Genomic DNA, 15,851 nt, shown 5'->3' on the forward strand with positions numbered 1-15,851 from the left:
TCTTTACTTATTTTAAGCACCAACATAAATAAGCCTGTAGGAAAGTGCTATAGGCTTTGGTGTAGAGTACATCTCAGAATTTACTTGGGGCTACTCTCCAAAGTCTCTAATACCTGAGGAAAAGAATTCTGCAAGGAAGCATCAAAGGTTGATGTATGTAGCCCCTTTTATCCTATGTGAGTACTTTATCTCATAAATATAGATTTATAAATGTTATCATAGCCATCTATTGCTTCTAAACCTTTAATTCTAGCTATTTAGGAGTAGCCTTCTTTTTAAGGAACTAAAATTTTATGAATAAAAAGCACTGCATTAATTTTTTTTTCATCATTTCCTTACCAGGCATGATGTCTATTGATTTTCTGTTGTCTTCCAACAACTCGTCCTCAAAGAAGACTTTGATTAATGTATATTTTTTTTCTTTTTCTCTGAAAAGGATCCTTCCCAACTATTGGAGTAGAAACATTCTGTCCCAGCTTCCTGCGGGCAGGATTTCTAAATAGCATCCAGGCCCCACATCCAGTGCCAAGGGGAGGATCCTTGCCCCCCAGGATCCCTACTGGTAGGTATTCCAGGAGAATTTTCTACTATCATATCTAGCTGTGACACTATTTGAAGGGGTGGTAGGCCTGCAATACTAGAATATAAAATGCATTTGGAAAAGTAAAAGTGACTTATTTTTAAATACAAGAATGATATTTATGATACTTTATACTGTGACAGCAGCATACATTAGGGGGGAGAGTTTCAGAGTGGCCTAGTCACTAAATTGTCATACTACTGCCATATTGTCTGGAAAGTTTTTACAGAGTAAGAAGAGAAGCTTCAGATATCACATTAGTAATTCAAGGGTGAAACAAGAATGGGTTTGAGCTCCTTTGCCATTTAGAATTTTCCTGAAGTAAGGAGGAAAAAGCTGGTGAATGTTGGTGACAGAATATCTGGATAAATACGTAGAGAATTCATCGATGTTCTATTTCGCTTAAAAAAATGATTTGGGGGGGGAGATAATTGATGCATAGTTCTCCCTATAAAAATAACGTTCTGACCAAAGCTGTACTTAACCAATGACAGAAACAAAATAGAAGATTACAAACATTTGTAAATAGACTTTCAAAATTTAATAACTTACTTTGTAGATTATGTACAGTGTCATTTTAAGCACAAATTGTTGCTTCCTCTAATAGTGGACAGTCCAGCAGCCTTGTTCCATTGGATTAAAGATGTAAACCCTCTTATCTATTTCGTGTTTTCCTTGGCAAAATAGAAGAAATTGATTCCTGTAGAGACGTGAAAAGGAAAGACTCATGCAATGCTTAGTAAAGCACAGTATAGTTAATCATTGGTTTATAGATTAAGTGCAAAAAATATGCAGATAATCCCGGATACAATTGCATTTCTATAATAATTAAAATAATGCTATTTATGGAAATATTTGGGGGGAAAACTTGCAAAAAAGAATCCAGACTATATATTTCTTGTTTTGTTTAGCAAAATTATACCAATGATGCCTAAGGTCAATGTTTCTTTTGCATTTATCTTATCTACTTAATTAAATGAACAGAAAGTTAAAGCAAAATTTCCTTATCACATTTAATTTTATCATTAGCTTGTTATTGTGAGTGGATGTTTGATGATAAACAATATGGCTGATACAGTAGAAACTCAAATTACGTGAATTTGAAAAAAATAGCAGAAGTTGTCACTCTAAACAGAATAATGCTACATATTTTACATATTAATTTCATAAGAATTTTGTTATAGCCTTTGCTTTTGTTCTTTGCATCTCTGCACAGGTCAGGAAAGGAAAAGCTATAAAAAGCAAACTCTCTGTTAACTTTGTGTCATTATGTCCAGTCAGAATTGTTCCTCCATTGAGTCTCTGAGACTATAAATTGAATGCTAAGAGATTGCCCATCTTTCTCCTATGGAACCACAGTCAATTTAAACTATGAGAGAGGGGCCAACCATGGGTTAGCAGCACAATTTTCTATGGATTAGCCCTCTAGAATAGCACTCACAATAGATAAGACAAGAATTGTTATTGAGACTTGTAATTTAATGGCTTAGCACATAACATTTGATTGTAAATCGTGGTGGGTTTATATTTTGGTGGAAATGACATTATGAAGTTTGCTCTCAAACTCACTGCAGACTCTCCAGAGGGTTTCCGTGGTTGTAAATCACAGGGAAAAGATTTCCCTTCTTTTTTACCTTAAAGCAGTTGGTGGATTTGAACCACCAGATAGATACCACCTTTGAGTTACAGTGAAACCCCCTATGAACTAGGCCACTAGAGCTTAGGAAGTTTACTACTGACTTGAATTACTCAACATAATTTCTAAAAAAATAGCCCTTCCCATCAAGTCATTTAGAAGGATAGAAGCAAGGAAAATACAGAATCTAAAAGAGGGGGATCTATAAGAACCCTCTGGCACTCTGTTTTTCTAGGCTTTAAGTCAAATTTGCCTCTAGCTTGCATAAGGGAGAAAACTCAGTTTGGGTTTTAATGACTTACACACAAACCAGGTGAAGAAAATTGCTTCATAAAAAATTTATAGATCTAAACTTGTTCCTGTTTCTTCAAAGTGAAATTAACTCACTTTTCCTGACTTATGTCATCTGAGAAGTGATCTCTTGTCACTATCTCTGTACTTTTCACTAATAGTTACTTACTATTTCAAAAGCAATTTTTATCCCCTCTCTCAACTACAGATTATTCCCCCCAGAACTGCCTTTATAATTTTGTGAAAAGAATGAAGCAGTCATCATGAGGTGTTTTTATTACGTTTATGATTTTAAGAAGAAAGTATTTCTATGCCATCTAACAACTGGACTGATGACCCTTCAGGCATAGGGCATCATTTAAAAAGAAGCAAGCATTTCCTCTTCTGACTTGTACCATAGGCCATCTGTTTCCTAGTAGGCTTGTGAAAACTCTATGAACACTAAAGGAAGAGGATAGTTATAGAAGTGTTGTGGTAGATCCAAGATTGGAAGTCAATTGTTTGTATGCCAGGAAATGTAAAAAAGGCACAGGATAGAGCAGGCTTCAGATTTTTTGTTCATGGGGCCACATTTGACACAACAGCACCCAACAACAAACACCACAACACACAGGGGACCTCTGGTGGCCTATGGGTAAGGAACTGTACTGCCAACCCAAAGGTGGGTGGGTTGAGTCTACCAGCTGCTTCCCAGGAGAAAGATGGGCAATCTGCTCCAGTGCAGTTTACAGCCTCTGCAAACCCACTAGAAGGTCAGCTATGAGTCAATCCCCACTGAACAGCTAAATGAGGGAAAGAAGCACACTCAAACAAAACTAGGGAGCTAGCGTAACAAAAAGAAATAAAATTACACAATAATAATGGTGATGTTTACCATTGAGTTGGAACCAACCCATAGCTGACCCTCCAGTGGGTTTTCAGAGACAGTTTAATTGAGAAGAGGAGATTGTCCATCCTTCTCCCAGGGAGCATCTGGTGGTCTCAAACTACATGCCTTTGGGATTACAGTGCTGCTCCTTGTCAGTAGGCCACCAAAACTCCCTTAATAATTATGTAGTAAATATTAAAATTTCAATCATTTTGCTTTCACTTGCACTTCACAGAAATAATGATGGCATCATATGATCTTAAGTTTATTAAAAAAATCAAATATTATAATTTCTAAAAAAATACTATACTTCTAAAATTAGACTTAATTTAAAATTTAAAGCTTTCCTTTATATGATAAATACTCATAAAATACTGTTTTAGGATTGAGGATCAATAAATTTTTTCCAATAAAAATATTTGTCAATTGTAGTACATTTGATTTTTTTCATAAAAAATAGCATGTATACCAAAATATATAGTTTATATAGACACATTTGTTTTTGTTGTGTGTCATCAAACTGAAACTAACCCAACTTATTCTCTAGAGGGTTTTCAGAGGCAGTTAATCGCATTAGAGGAGATTACTCATATTTATCCTGGAAATCGGCTGGTGCCTTCAAACTGCATGCCTTTGGGTTGATTGGGGCAATTCCTTACCCCTAAGCCACCAGAGTTCCTATATAGAAAAACCCACTGCAGTGAAGCCAATTTTAATTCACAACAAACATATATGATAGAGTAGACATATGCCACTTTGGCTTTCCAAAGTTGTACATTTAAAAGATCAGAATACCTCACCTGTCTCCCACAGAGCAGCTAGTAGATTTGAACTTTAAGTCTTTTGCTGAACAGATCCTTTCTCACTCCATTGTACCTCCAGAAATCCTATAGAGTAGGTGCACTTGTTTGTTTGTGTATGTGTATCTATTTGTGTATGGTGTGTTAAAGCAGAAAATTCTAAATCCAAACTCAAACATATTCCTTGACCTAACCAGCTCAATTATAGGTAAAGTCTGGGGGTGTGGGGAGGAACACCACAAAATACCTTACTAAACATGTAGCATTTGAGTGTTAGAAATCAATAGGTTGCGAAAAAAAAAATTGAGGTTAAACTTTCCCTAATACATCCTTTGTGGCTAATTTCTTCAGTTCTTTATTTGCTGTGGAATTATTGTGGAAATATCTCAATTTGCTTTAAATATAGTATTATTTTTAGTATTTTTATCTGAACTTATCTGAGTTATTTGATTTGTGTTAGGTTCAAAGAAAATGGTAAAGAGGCGATGTCTGTCTTTACCTTATTGCTTTGGCAATCCCTTGACACTTTCTCTTTGGTAACTCTGAATCATATTTTAGGATAAATATGGACACATGTGGAATGTAAAGCATTTATTTACCCTCTGGAGAGTTTTAGATCAGTCTTTTCATAAAGTTTCCAAACATTTCCATATCCTTGTTTTAATCTCCTGACTACTCATAGTAGGAAATGAATTAAAAATTATTTTCTATAAACCAACAATATATCCAACCCCATTATTTCTGTAATAATGTACTTACAATCCTGACCTCATATTTTCACAACTTATTAGAAATTGTTATCACTATTTTGTCTTTGTTTCATGTAAAATCATAGCTGAAATGGAGTTAGAGATTATATCCCATACATTATTATACAGTAACACACATACACACATATACATCAGACATGTGGTCTAAAACATTAAAAATTATAAAACTGAGTTTAAAAAAATCTAGAATCTAATGACATATCATCAAGTTTTGGTGCATACTGAGGATAGAAGAAAGCAGTAATATAAATAAGTAAGACTAGTAGGAAAACTTTAAAGGAATATACAAATAGTTAAAGAAAATTGACTGGAATTAAATATACCAAATGGAATCAACACTAGCAAAGTATTCTTTTAAATGAAATCAAATTGCAGTTAAGAAAACTCAAAGGAGAGTATTTCATTTCTTCATATATTCAGATGGTCTGAATAGGCAGTAACCCTTAAATCTGTGATTTGAGATTTCAAAATTAATCATATATGACAAAATAGTTACTATGGACTACAATTCTTCCAGTCATGGTAACTCTTTGTGTATTTTTTTATATATATTTCCTGTTTTTTATTATACTTCCTGTTGTGGTAGTGTACCTTCAAGTCAGAACCAACCATCGCTGACCTTTGGCAGGTTTTCAGAAGTAGTTAATTGCATGGAAGAGATTGTCCATCTTTCTTCCATGGAGCAGCCAGCAGATTCAAACTGTGTGCCTTTGTGGTTGCAGCGCAGTTTCTTGCCACTATGCCACTGTTTCTAATAATTTACTTTATCTTATGCTTTATAAAATATTGTTATTATGATGCATATGTAAAACAAATAAGATACGGCAAGTTTTAAAGGAGAGATCTTCAAAGGATAAAATAGTATTTCAAGGAAGGAAGCATATTTTCTACATTTCTGCACGTAAGAATTTCTGCTGCCAGTTATCCTGGAAAAGTGTGTGTGTGTGTCTGTTTCCAAATTAAATAAAAATATAATAAAACGAGTATAGAAAACTTCATTAAATGTATAAATTTTAAAAAAAACACAATATATAACAAACAACAACCACCAAACCCTCACAAAATAAAACAAAACAAAACAAAAACCCTAAACATATAAATGACTCAAAGTGTTATACTAAGGTGAAAAGGAAATCCTTCCCCTAAATACAAACTCTCAGGATTCTTTATATCTTGTCACTTATTTGCTTTCTAGCCACAACCGTCCTTCCTCAATACCCATCTGCACAGTTCTCCCTGGAGAACTCTTTTTTTTCTAAAGTTTGTACAGCTGAGGGCATCAGAAGTAAACCCTGCAGTACTGCAACTATTAAAAATCAGGAAGGAGACGCTGAGGCAGGCCCGGACAGAAGACCAAGATTATTGCTATTTCAGGATCAGGAGAGACCTAGAGGAGATAAGGTCACTGATGGAATGATGAACACACGCGTCTATCCAAAGGAAGCACAGGAAATAGGTGTGATCACATTTCTAGTCATACCGCTTTAAACAGTGTGAGGGCTTTTATAGGCTTTAAAAAATTATTTTTAAATGCTAGTTTGAATGTACTGATAGCTTTAAAGCACACTGAGAGAGAAAAACCTCCTAACTGCAAGATTGAGTTCTGTCTACTTAATTTATTGTTTAAAGGCAGTGGCTTATAAAAACAAACAAACAAAAAGCATGTTCATCATCCTTTTGGAGCCTTGGCTTACTTACAGAGATATATATACAAATGTTAGGAAAAAACTTTAAACTCAAAGATAACTCAAAGATATTACATGAAACAGGAGAAATCAAGATATGAGCATATACAAAATTGAAGATATAATCTAAACCTTCAGGTATCATTCAGTTTATGAAATTTAAAGCTATAGCATCCTTATGAGTCTAAGAGTTCCTACAGAAATGTGAAAGAGCTCAGCTGATACAGTAGTTAAACAACTGATTCCTTAACTGAAAGATCGGAGGTTCAAATTGCTAGTTACTCTGCAGTAAGAAAATCTGGCAACAATCTGCACCTCTTCCAGCTTGAGACATCCCACAGACAAATTCTACTCTATTATATGGGGTTGATATGAATTAAAACTGACTAGACATCATGCAACAACATATATACGTGTGACTAGTCATTTTAAAGAACTGTAATGGAGCAGTTGTTAAGCTTTTAGCTGCTAATTAAAAGGCTGATAATTCAAACTTGTCAGTCACTCTGTGAGAAAGATATCCATCTTCCTTAACAATTACAGCCTTGACATCCTGTGAGATAGTTCCACTCCGTCCTTTGGAATTACTATCCATTGAACTAAACTCAATGGCAATGAGGGTTTTTTCCCTAATGTGTATGTGCCAAACGTGGTAATGGTTACTCATGGTAGACAGTACTTGCTGGAGCTTCCCTACTAAAACAAGCCTGGAAGCAGGAGTGGCATCCACTTCCGAAATGGCTTGCCTCCGGAAACTCTATGTATGAACAGTGCTCAGGCCGTTCATTCATAGGGTCGCTATGAGTCATCTATAACTCAACGGCACCTAACAACAACAACAACCACCACAATGTATAGATGGCTCCAAAGATGTGACACAGGTCATAAATGTATATAGATTCTACTTTGTTAACCAAAAGTAACAAATGCCTCCTTTTTACCTGCCAGTTTCTCTTACTGTATTGTCTTGCTACAGAGATATAAGTATGGCACTAAGATTAGGGAACTCTGATGGTCTAGTGGCAAGAATCTGTGCTGCAGTCCCTAAGGCACATGGTTCAAGGCTACCACCTACTCCATGAGAGAAAGTTGGGCAATCTCCTGCAATGGCAGCATCATGATAGATGGTGAAGAGACTGAGAATATTAACAAGTTTAGTTTGCTTGTCTCCACAATCAACACTCTTCGTACCAGCAGCCAGGATATTAAAAAGACGTATTACATTGGGAAATCTGCTGTCTGAGACCTCTCTAACACACTGAAGAGAGACAATGTCAGTCTAGAAACTAAGGAGTGCCTGATATATTCCATGGTCTTTCCAATTACTTGCAATGCATCAGAAAGCTGGACAGTGACTCAAGATGGAAGAAGGAAAATTAATGCCTTTGAGCTTTGGTGCTGGAGAAGAGCGTTGAATATACCATTGACTGCCAGAAGAACAAAAAAGTTTGTCCTAGAGAGGGTGAAACCAGTCTGCTCCTAGGAGGCAAGGATTCTGAAGCTTCGTCTGACATACTTTGGACATGTTGCAAGGAGGGACAAGTCATGCTTTAGAGGGTGGAGGGACAGTGTAAGAGAGGTAGACCCTCGATGAGACGCATTGATTCAATGACTGGAGTAATGGGGATAGGTGTGACAGAGACAGTGCGATTGGCACAGGATAGAGCAGGGTTAAAGGCTGTGTTGTACACATGGTTGCTATGAGTTGAAGGTGACTCAACAGCATGTACAACAACAACAAAACCCACCAGGAGGTTCAGCTATAGGTCGGTTCTGACTCTATAGTACACAACAACAAATAACTGGTATTAAAAATGCTAGCAGGATATTCATGGTGGACAGGCTTCAGTAGAGGTTTTAAGACTAACAGACTATAGAAGCAACAGGAAAAGTACTGCTAGCAAAACTAGCCAGTGAAAACTGTAAAAGCAATAGTATATTGTCTTATCAAATGTCAGAACATAAGCCCTTTAAGTTGGAAAGCACTCAAAACACAACTGAAAAAGAAGTGTACTCTCAAAATACACCCAACCTTTATACTGTGAATAAAAATGTAAGGACCTTCACTTGCTGATGTAACACAGTTGAAAATGAGATAAAGTTGATTCAAGTATTCATTAATACTCGGAACATGGAATGCACAATGCATAAATATAGAAATACTGAAAGTTATAAAAATAATTTGAGTCTATCTCACCTAATTTCAGAACCATCTCAGGAACAGGTTTGAGGCCTTGCACATTAATGAGCGAAGACCAGACGAGTTGTGGGAGGATATCAAGGGTATCATCCAGGAAGAGTGCAAACGGTCATTTGCAAAGACAGAAGAGGAAGAGAAGACCAAAATAGATGTCAGAAGAGACTGAAAATTGCACTGGGACACCGAGAAGCCAAAGCAGAAGGAAGAATTCAAGATACTAAAGAGTTGAATAGAAAGATTTCAAAAGGCAGCGTGGGATGACAAAGTAAAATATTAATTACAATGAAGTGTGCAAGGAGTTGGAGTCAGAAAATCAAAAGGGCCGAACTCGCTCAGCATTTCTTAAACTCAAGGAACTGAAGAACAAATTCAAACCTCGAGTTGCTATCATCAGGGATGCTTTAGGACGAATATGAAATTATTAAAAGAAGATGGAGACCACCTCTTGCGTGCTTATCTTAATAGCAGGTGGTGGCCGCTGAGCGGGTCGCAAATAAATGCTGCTGGCAAGGGGGAGCTTTTTCCTGTCTCCTACTTTCTTCTTGCCGCCAGTGGCCAAGCTCGCCAATGTGTCCGTGGTGCTGCCCAATCGCCCGCAGGCCGGTTGGCACCGGGGCGTCAACCAATTTGGCAACAAGTACATCCAGCAAACTAAACCCCTCAACCTGGAGCACCATCAACCTATACCCTCTTAACAATTACACTTTTGGCACAAAAGAGCCCCTATATGAAAAGGACAGCTCTGCTGCAGCCAGATTTCAACACAGGAGGGAAGAATTTTATAGAATTGCAATGAGGAGAACTGTAGAAGGAGTTCTGATTGTACATGAACACCGCCTACCTATGTGTTACTGCTACAACTGGGAACAACCTTCTTCAAATTACCTGGTGGTGAACTTAATCCAGGAGAAGATGAAGTTGAAGGACTAAAACACTTAATGACAGAGATACTAGGTTGTCAGAATGGAGTCCTGCAAGACTGGGTCATTGATGACTGCATCGGTAACTGGTGGAGACTAAATTTTGAACCACCTCAGTACCCATATATTGCTGCACGTATCACAAAACCTAAGGAACATAAGAAGTTGTTTCTGTTTCAACGTCAAGAGAAAGCCTTGTTTGCTGTTCCTAAAAATTACAAGCTGGTAGCTACTCCATTGTTTGAATTGTATGACAAGGCACCAGGAAGGATATGGACCCATTGTTTCTAGTCTCCCTCAGCTCTTGAGCAGGTTCAATTTTATATACAACTGAATTCTGCACACTGGAGAAGTAAAAGAAGCCATCTCTGTGAGCACAGCTATCAGCAGTGTAGAATAAGAAACATGGTCATGGTCAACAAGGATTGTTTTCCTCTTTCCTGATCCCTCAGTGCTCCTTAATTTCCATTATTTGAACAGTAAAGTTGAGTAACTAAATAGTGCTGTAAACACATGTGATAATGTTTAATTTACTTTTGGTTCTATTCATACTTTTTTGTACAACATTAAACAAGTGGACTTCTATTTTTATTTTTAACTTCACATTAAACTTTTAAAATTCTTAAAAGTAAAAAAAAAGATGGAAAGAATATACTGAGTCATTGTATCGAAAGGAATTGGCAGACACAGAAGAATTTCAAACAACATATGAGCAAGAGTCTATGGAGATGAAGGAAGAAGTTCAGGCTGCTTTGAAGGAAATAGTAAAAAATAAGGTCCCAGGAATAGATGGTATATCAATTGACATATTTCAGCTAACAGATGCTGTCCTGGATGTGCTCATCAAGTTGTGCCAAGAAATCTGGAGAACAATCACTTGGCCAATGGACTGGAAGAGATCTATAATTGTTCCCGTCCCAAAGAAGGGTGACCCAACAGAGTGTAAAAACTATAGAACAATATCATTGATTTCACATACAAGTAAGATTCTACTGAAGATTATCCAAAAATGACTGGAACAACATATCAGCAGAGAACTTCTGGAAGTTCAGGCTAGGTTTAGAAGGGCTCGTGGTACTAGGGATATTGTAGCTGATGTTAGATGGATCTTAGCTGAAAGCAGGGACTACCAGAGGAATGTATATCTGTGTTTCATTGACTATGCAAAGACATTTGTGTGGATCATAAGAAACTGTGGCTGACTCTAAGAAGAATGGGAATCCCAGAACACTTGATCTTTCTAATACGGAACCTATACTTGGACTTGACATATAAGCACTTATATTTCTATTTGCTATATAAAATGAGATAATGATAAACAAAACACTACACACCTACAGGATCCATTTACTCTTGAACATTTAACAAAGAGAGACTATTATTTTTTCTGCCTGAAAAAATAGAAAAACTTTAAAATAGCCTTTAAATAAGTAATCTCTAGATGTAATTTTTAACCTTTTTAATTTTTTGTTTTCAAATATTTTAATAAGTTAGTCTTTCACCTTAGCTCTCCCTTCTTATTACCATATTCATTTTATATAGTATGTTTTGAATAATCTTGAATATTTCAAATCTACAGCTTAGATTTTATAACTGTCTAAATTCCCAATTAAGTACTCCTTAGAGGTTTTCATGCTGTATCATTGAAAAATGTGCTATTTATTTCAAATTATCACTGTTTTAAAAAACAAAATGTGGCAAAAACCAGCTCCCATTCAATGAGTCAACTCTGACTCACAGTAACCCTTCAGAAAATAGAATTTGTCCATGGGTTTCTAAGGCTGAAAATCTTACAGGAATTTACTGTATCATCCTTTGCCCCTAAGGAGCTGGTGAGTTTCAAATGCAGACCTTTTGATTAGAAGCCCAACACATTACATGCTATACACTCCAGGCTTCTTACTTTCTAACGAGTCACCCAAGAATCATTTCCTTCTCACAGAAGAAAAATTTTGAAAAAAATGATCACAGCTTGGTAAATTAGTTGAGTTCCACCTGAATATAATTGTCGCCTTGAGGCTGTTTTGTTGGTCTGTTTTCACCTTAACTGAAAACATAAAGTGTGCTGCAGGAAAGCCCCTTCCTCCTAGGAGAACCACCTTGATATCCACAAAGCTGTCTGAGTGCTCCCCGGAGCCTCAGAGTCACAGATGATCAGAGGAATGGGAAGGTGAACCATCTCTGTTAAAATCGTGCCTCTGCATGCATTCATTCCTTTGCCTTGGAGAACCAAGCACAGTGGAAGCAGCCCTGTGGCAAAATGTTAGCTTTAGATAGTTCTGTGTACAGAGGTCTTGCAGAGTGTATGAAGCAAAATTGAGCACTTAAAACAAAATAAACATCATAGAAGAGATGTGGTAGCTTGCCAGGGGGAGGGAGAAAAACAAACAGGAAAGTAGTCAGTTGTTTAATTAAATATTGCATGTATGATTCATTGAACAAATGTTTTTCTTCATTAAAATTAAAATCTCACTGGCAATAGTCAATATAAGTTAGAACAAATAAATCTTGTCAATATATCCTGTCTAGAAGTTTGCTTTATTTTGAATTTTTTTTTCATTTTGATAGTGAATGATACAGAAGACCAAAATGATGGATGTGTCATCACATATGTAATGAGTATGTAATGATAAGACATTTCTGAAGCCAGAGGTAAAGCTAAGCATTTAAAATCACATGGAAAATGAAAGAGCTTTTTGCAAAATGCTTAGGAATGTTTAGGAATGTTCACTATATACATTTGGGAGTGTTCATGATGTTCTGATTCTAGACTCCATAATTTTGTGGGGGTTTTTTAATTTTTATTTTATATTGACTTGCTTACAAAGTTTGTGTACATTGTGTTTCACACTATCCTCCATTCACATTGCATTCCATACAATTATTTCCATTAATTGTATTTTATAAACTTTATCATCATTGAACTATGCCCACCATTACCATCTTTTCCAGATCCTTGCTGAATCTTTCCCATTTTCTTTAACCATCTTTCCCTCCACCCACCAAATTGTGCCACCCTATGATTTCCCTCCTGCCCATGCTCACCCCTCTGCTGCCATCCTCCTCCTCCCTTGAATAATCCTCATAGACGTTTTACTAGATATCTATTTCTACAATAATGGTCTTAGGCAGTGTTTGTCATTATGAGACTGAGTTCACTCTGCATAATGTTCTCCAGTCCCTCCAAAATTATGTAGTACATTTTAAAAATTATTGCTCCTGAGTGCTTCACAGTATTCCATCGTGTGAATGTAACACAATTTCTCAAGTCATTTGATTGTGGTTGGACATTAAAGTTGTTTCCATGTTCTTGCAATGATAATGCTGCTATGGACATAGGTATGAAAATCTGTGCCTCAGTTCTAATTTTCTCAGGGTAGATTCCCATTCTCCATAGTTTTTATTCAAAAAATGAACAGTCCTGTTTCTCATACCTTCCTCTTAATTCTCAACTGCTGAAGCTTTGTTCTTTTAATCATTGTAAGAAAAGATTGTTGTTGTTGCTGATTGCCATAATGAGCACGACTCATTAGTGTCCCAGTGAACAAAAGACCTGACGCCTTTCTATAACTATTGTCATTTCGCAAAGTTCATAGAGTTTCCAGAGACATGTTGTTTAGGAAGCGGATGCCACGTCTGCTTCCAAAAGATTAAAATAATATAAACTTATTTCCAAATAAAGCCATAAAGTGATATTTAGGAGATGGAATAATCAAAATCTAATATGGTTTTTTTCAGTGAGTTTCTTTAATAAGTTCTTCCTGTTTATATAATTAGAAGACTCTATGGGCTTTAACCTGGAAGCAGGAGTGGCATCCACTTTGAAATGGCTTGCCTCCGAAAACTCTATGTACGAACAGTGATCAGGCCTCTTGTTCATAGGACCTCTATGAGTCGTCTATGACTCTATGGCACCTAACAAAAACAACATGGGCTTTAAAGGAGTTCTTGTGGTGGAATGTGTTGTGCTGATAACCAAAAGCTTGGCAGTTCAAATATATAAACTGCTCTTTGGAAGAATAGACAGTCTCCTCCTATTTAGATTGCAGTCTCGGAAATTTGACGTAGGATCACCGTGGTTTGGGATTTACCAGTGATAGGGAATTTGGGTTTGGGTTGGAACATGAAAACTTCTAGCTTCTTAGAGAGAAACACCATTAAAAGCAACATAGTGTCTAATCCATAATGCCTTTCCAGGGTAAGTTTTTAAAATAAGATACGGAGATGTATTGTGTTCTTTTATTGTCTTCTAGATTAGTAGTGGAGACTCAACTCTCAACTAAGTACCCAGCTAACCAAACTATGAGCTATCCTAGGATAGTTAAGCACTCAGACCCTTAAACCTGGTTACTGAGCTCACCTACTCTGCCTACTACTCAATGTGTGTCTTTGAATAAGTTGTTTAAATGCTCAGAGCTTCATACATGTAACTGTTAAATTAATTGTCTAATTGTCATTCTCAAAGGTTGTGACATTTAAAAGAGTTTGCATGTATAAAACATGTAGACTAGAACTTTTTCAGAAGAACTTAGAAAATATTCATTATTATTACATCTATATTGATTCAGATGTACTATTAAAAAATCATCTGCACAGGTATTTTTTACATAAAGAAACCAGTAACAAAATCAGCATGTAATCATATGAATGCTTAGTTTAAGTTTGTAATTTGAACAAAGACATTTTTCGTAATGCTTCAAGGAATGAGAATTCTCTTAAACTTTATTCTTTGGTATCTAATAGTAATTAAACTATTGATTCATGTATGATCAATTATTTCTTTCATTACATGTAGGAGTTAATCATAAATAAAATTATTTCAAAACTTACACTTTTAGATTTATTATTATCTTTATATTACTTTGCTAAATTTGGATAAAACTCAAGATCAAGAAACTCATGTTACAATATGGCTAGTGTCTTCAAGTTAAGTTTAGGATGAGGTAAGGGAGCTCTGGTAGCCTACTGCAAGAAGCAACATTGCAATCCCAAAGGGACGTTGTTCAAATCCCACCAAGTGCTCTACAGGAAAAGGATGGGCAATCTCTTCCTGCACATCACTGGAGGGACAACTATGGGTCGGTTTTGATTCAATGGTACACAACAACAACAGTATCAGGTATATCTTTGGATATAGCTTTTATTGTTAGCAATATATATGGAGTTAAAGAGAAATCTCTTCACCTGTTTGGTAAATTCCAATAGATAAAATGGCACTCCTGCTTTACTGACACTAATTGATGCAGGTAAAATACCCCAGATCTTTTGAACTGGTATAAAAATGTTCAATTTCTTTGGCCTTAAGTATTTCTTCTAGAGTAAATCTAAATTACTCTTTTATTTTCCTAATGTTTCATAAGTTCAGATCACACACAAATGCAGTTTTAAAAATAATTATCTATTTAGAGGGAGAACTGGTGGCATAGCCTTTAGGCAGCTGTACTATTCACCCCAAATCCGAGCCTCTCTGGTGGTTGATGCACTAGCAGTTCCAAGGGAGAAAATGGCCTATCTCCTCTGTGTCATTTTCAGCCTCAGAAACCCACTGGAGGTTTAGCTATAATGAAAGATCTTTAAAATGAAATGCTATTTGTCCTTTTGTGACAGATATTGAGGGAGGGGAACAGAAGAATCAATGATTGAATAAAAAGCTCATCCTATCTTTAAACTTTCACTAAAGTTACAATTAAAAAAAAAATAAAGTGAAGTGCTAAAGAGCAAGGATATCATTTTAAAGGCCAAATTGTACCTTCCACAAGCCATGATATATTTTAACAATTTAGCATAAATATAAAAGTTAATAAATTAGGAAGACTAAAGAAGAATTGATGCCTTTAAATTGTGTTGACAAAGAATATGAAATTCATCACGGACTACAAGAATAAAAAAGATCAGGGGGAAAACCCACAAACAAACGGCAATACCTCAATGAGATGGACTGACACATTGTTGTTGTTGTTGTTGTTGTTGTTGCTTAATGCCGTCGAGTCGTAGACGACTCATAGCAATCCTATGAACGAACAGCCTGAGCACTGTTCATACATGGAGTTTCCGGAGGCAAGCCTTTTCGGAAGTGGATGCCGCTCCTGCTTCCAGGCTTG

The 15,851-nt window shown here is 36.2% G+C and overlaps 1 protein-coding gene and 1 pseudogene across 1 annotated transcript in view; both read left to right on the forward strand.

Moving 5' to 3' along the window:
- LOC102862055 (ephrin type-A receptor 6-like) overlaps positions 1-15,851 on the forward strand; it is a 1,552,036-nt gene that overhangs the window by 1,259,675 nt on the left and 276,510 nt on the right. The window contains 1 exon segment of the mRNA XM_006894142.1: positions 437-562. Within this exon segment, the coding sequence (XP_006894204.1) occupies positions 437-562 (126 nt within the window).
- On the forward strand, positions 9,328-10,084 carry LOC102863282 (annotated as a pseudogene).

Source organism: Elephantulus edwardii, unplaced genomic scaffold (genome assembly GCF_000299155.1).
Source record: "Elephantulus edwardii isolate Elephantulus edwardi_28Jun2011 unplaced genomic scaffold, EleEdw1.0 scaffold00136, whole genome shotgun sequence".
NCBI lineage: Eukaryota > Metazoa > Chordata > Mammalia > Macroscelidea > Macroscelididae > Elephantulus > Elephantulus edwardii.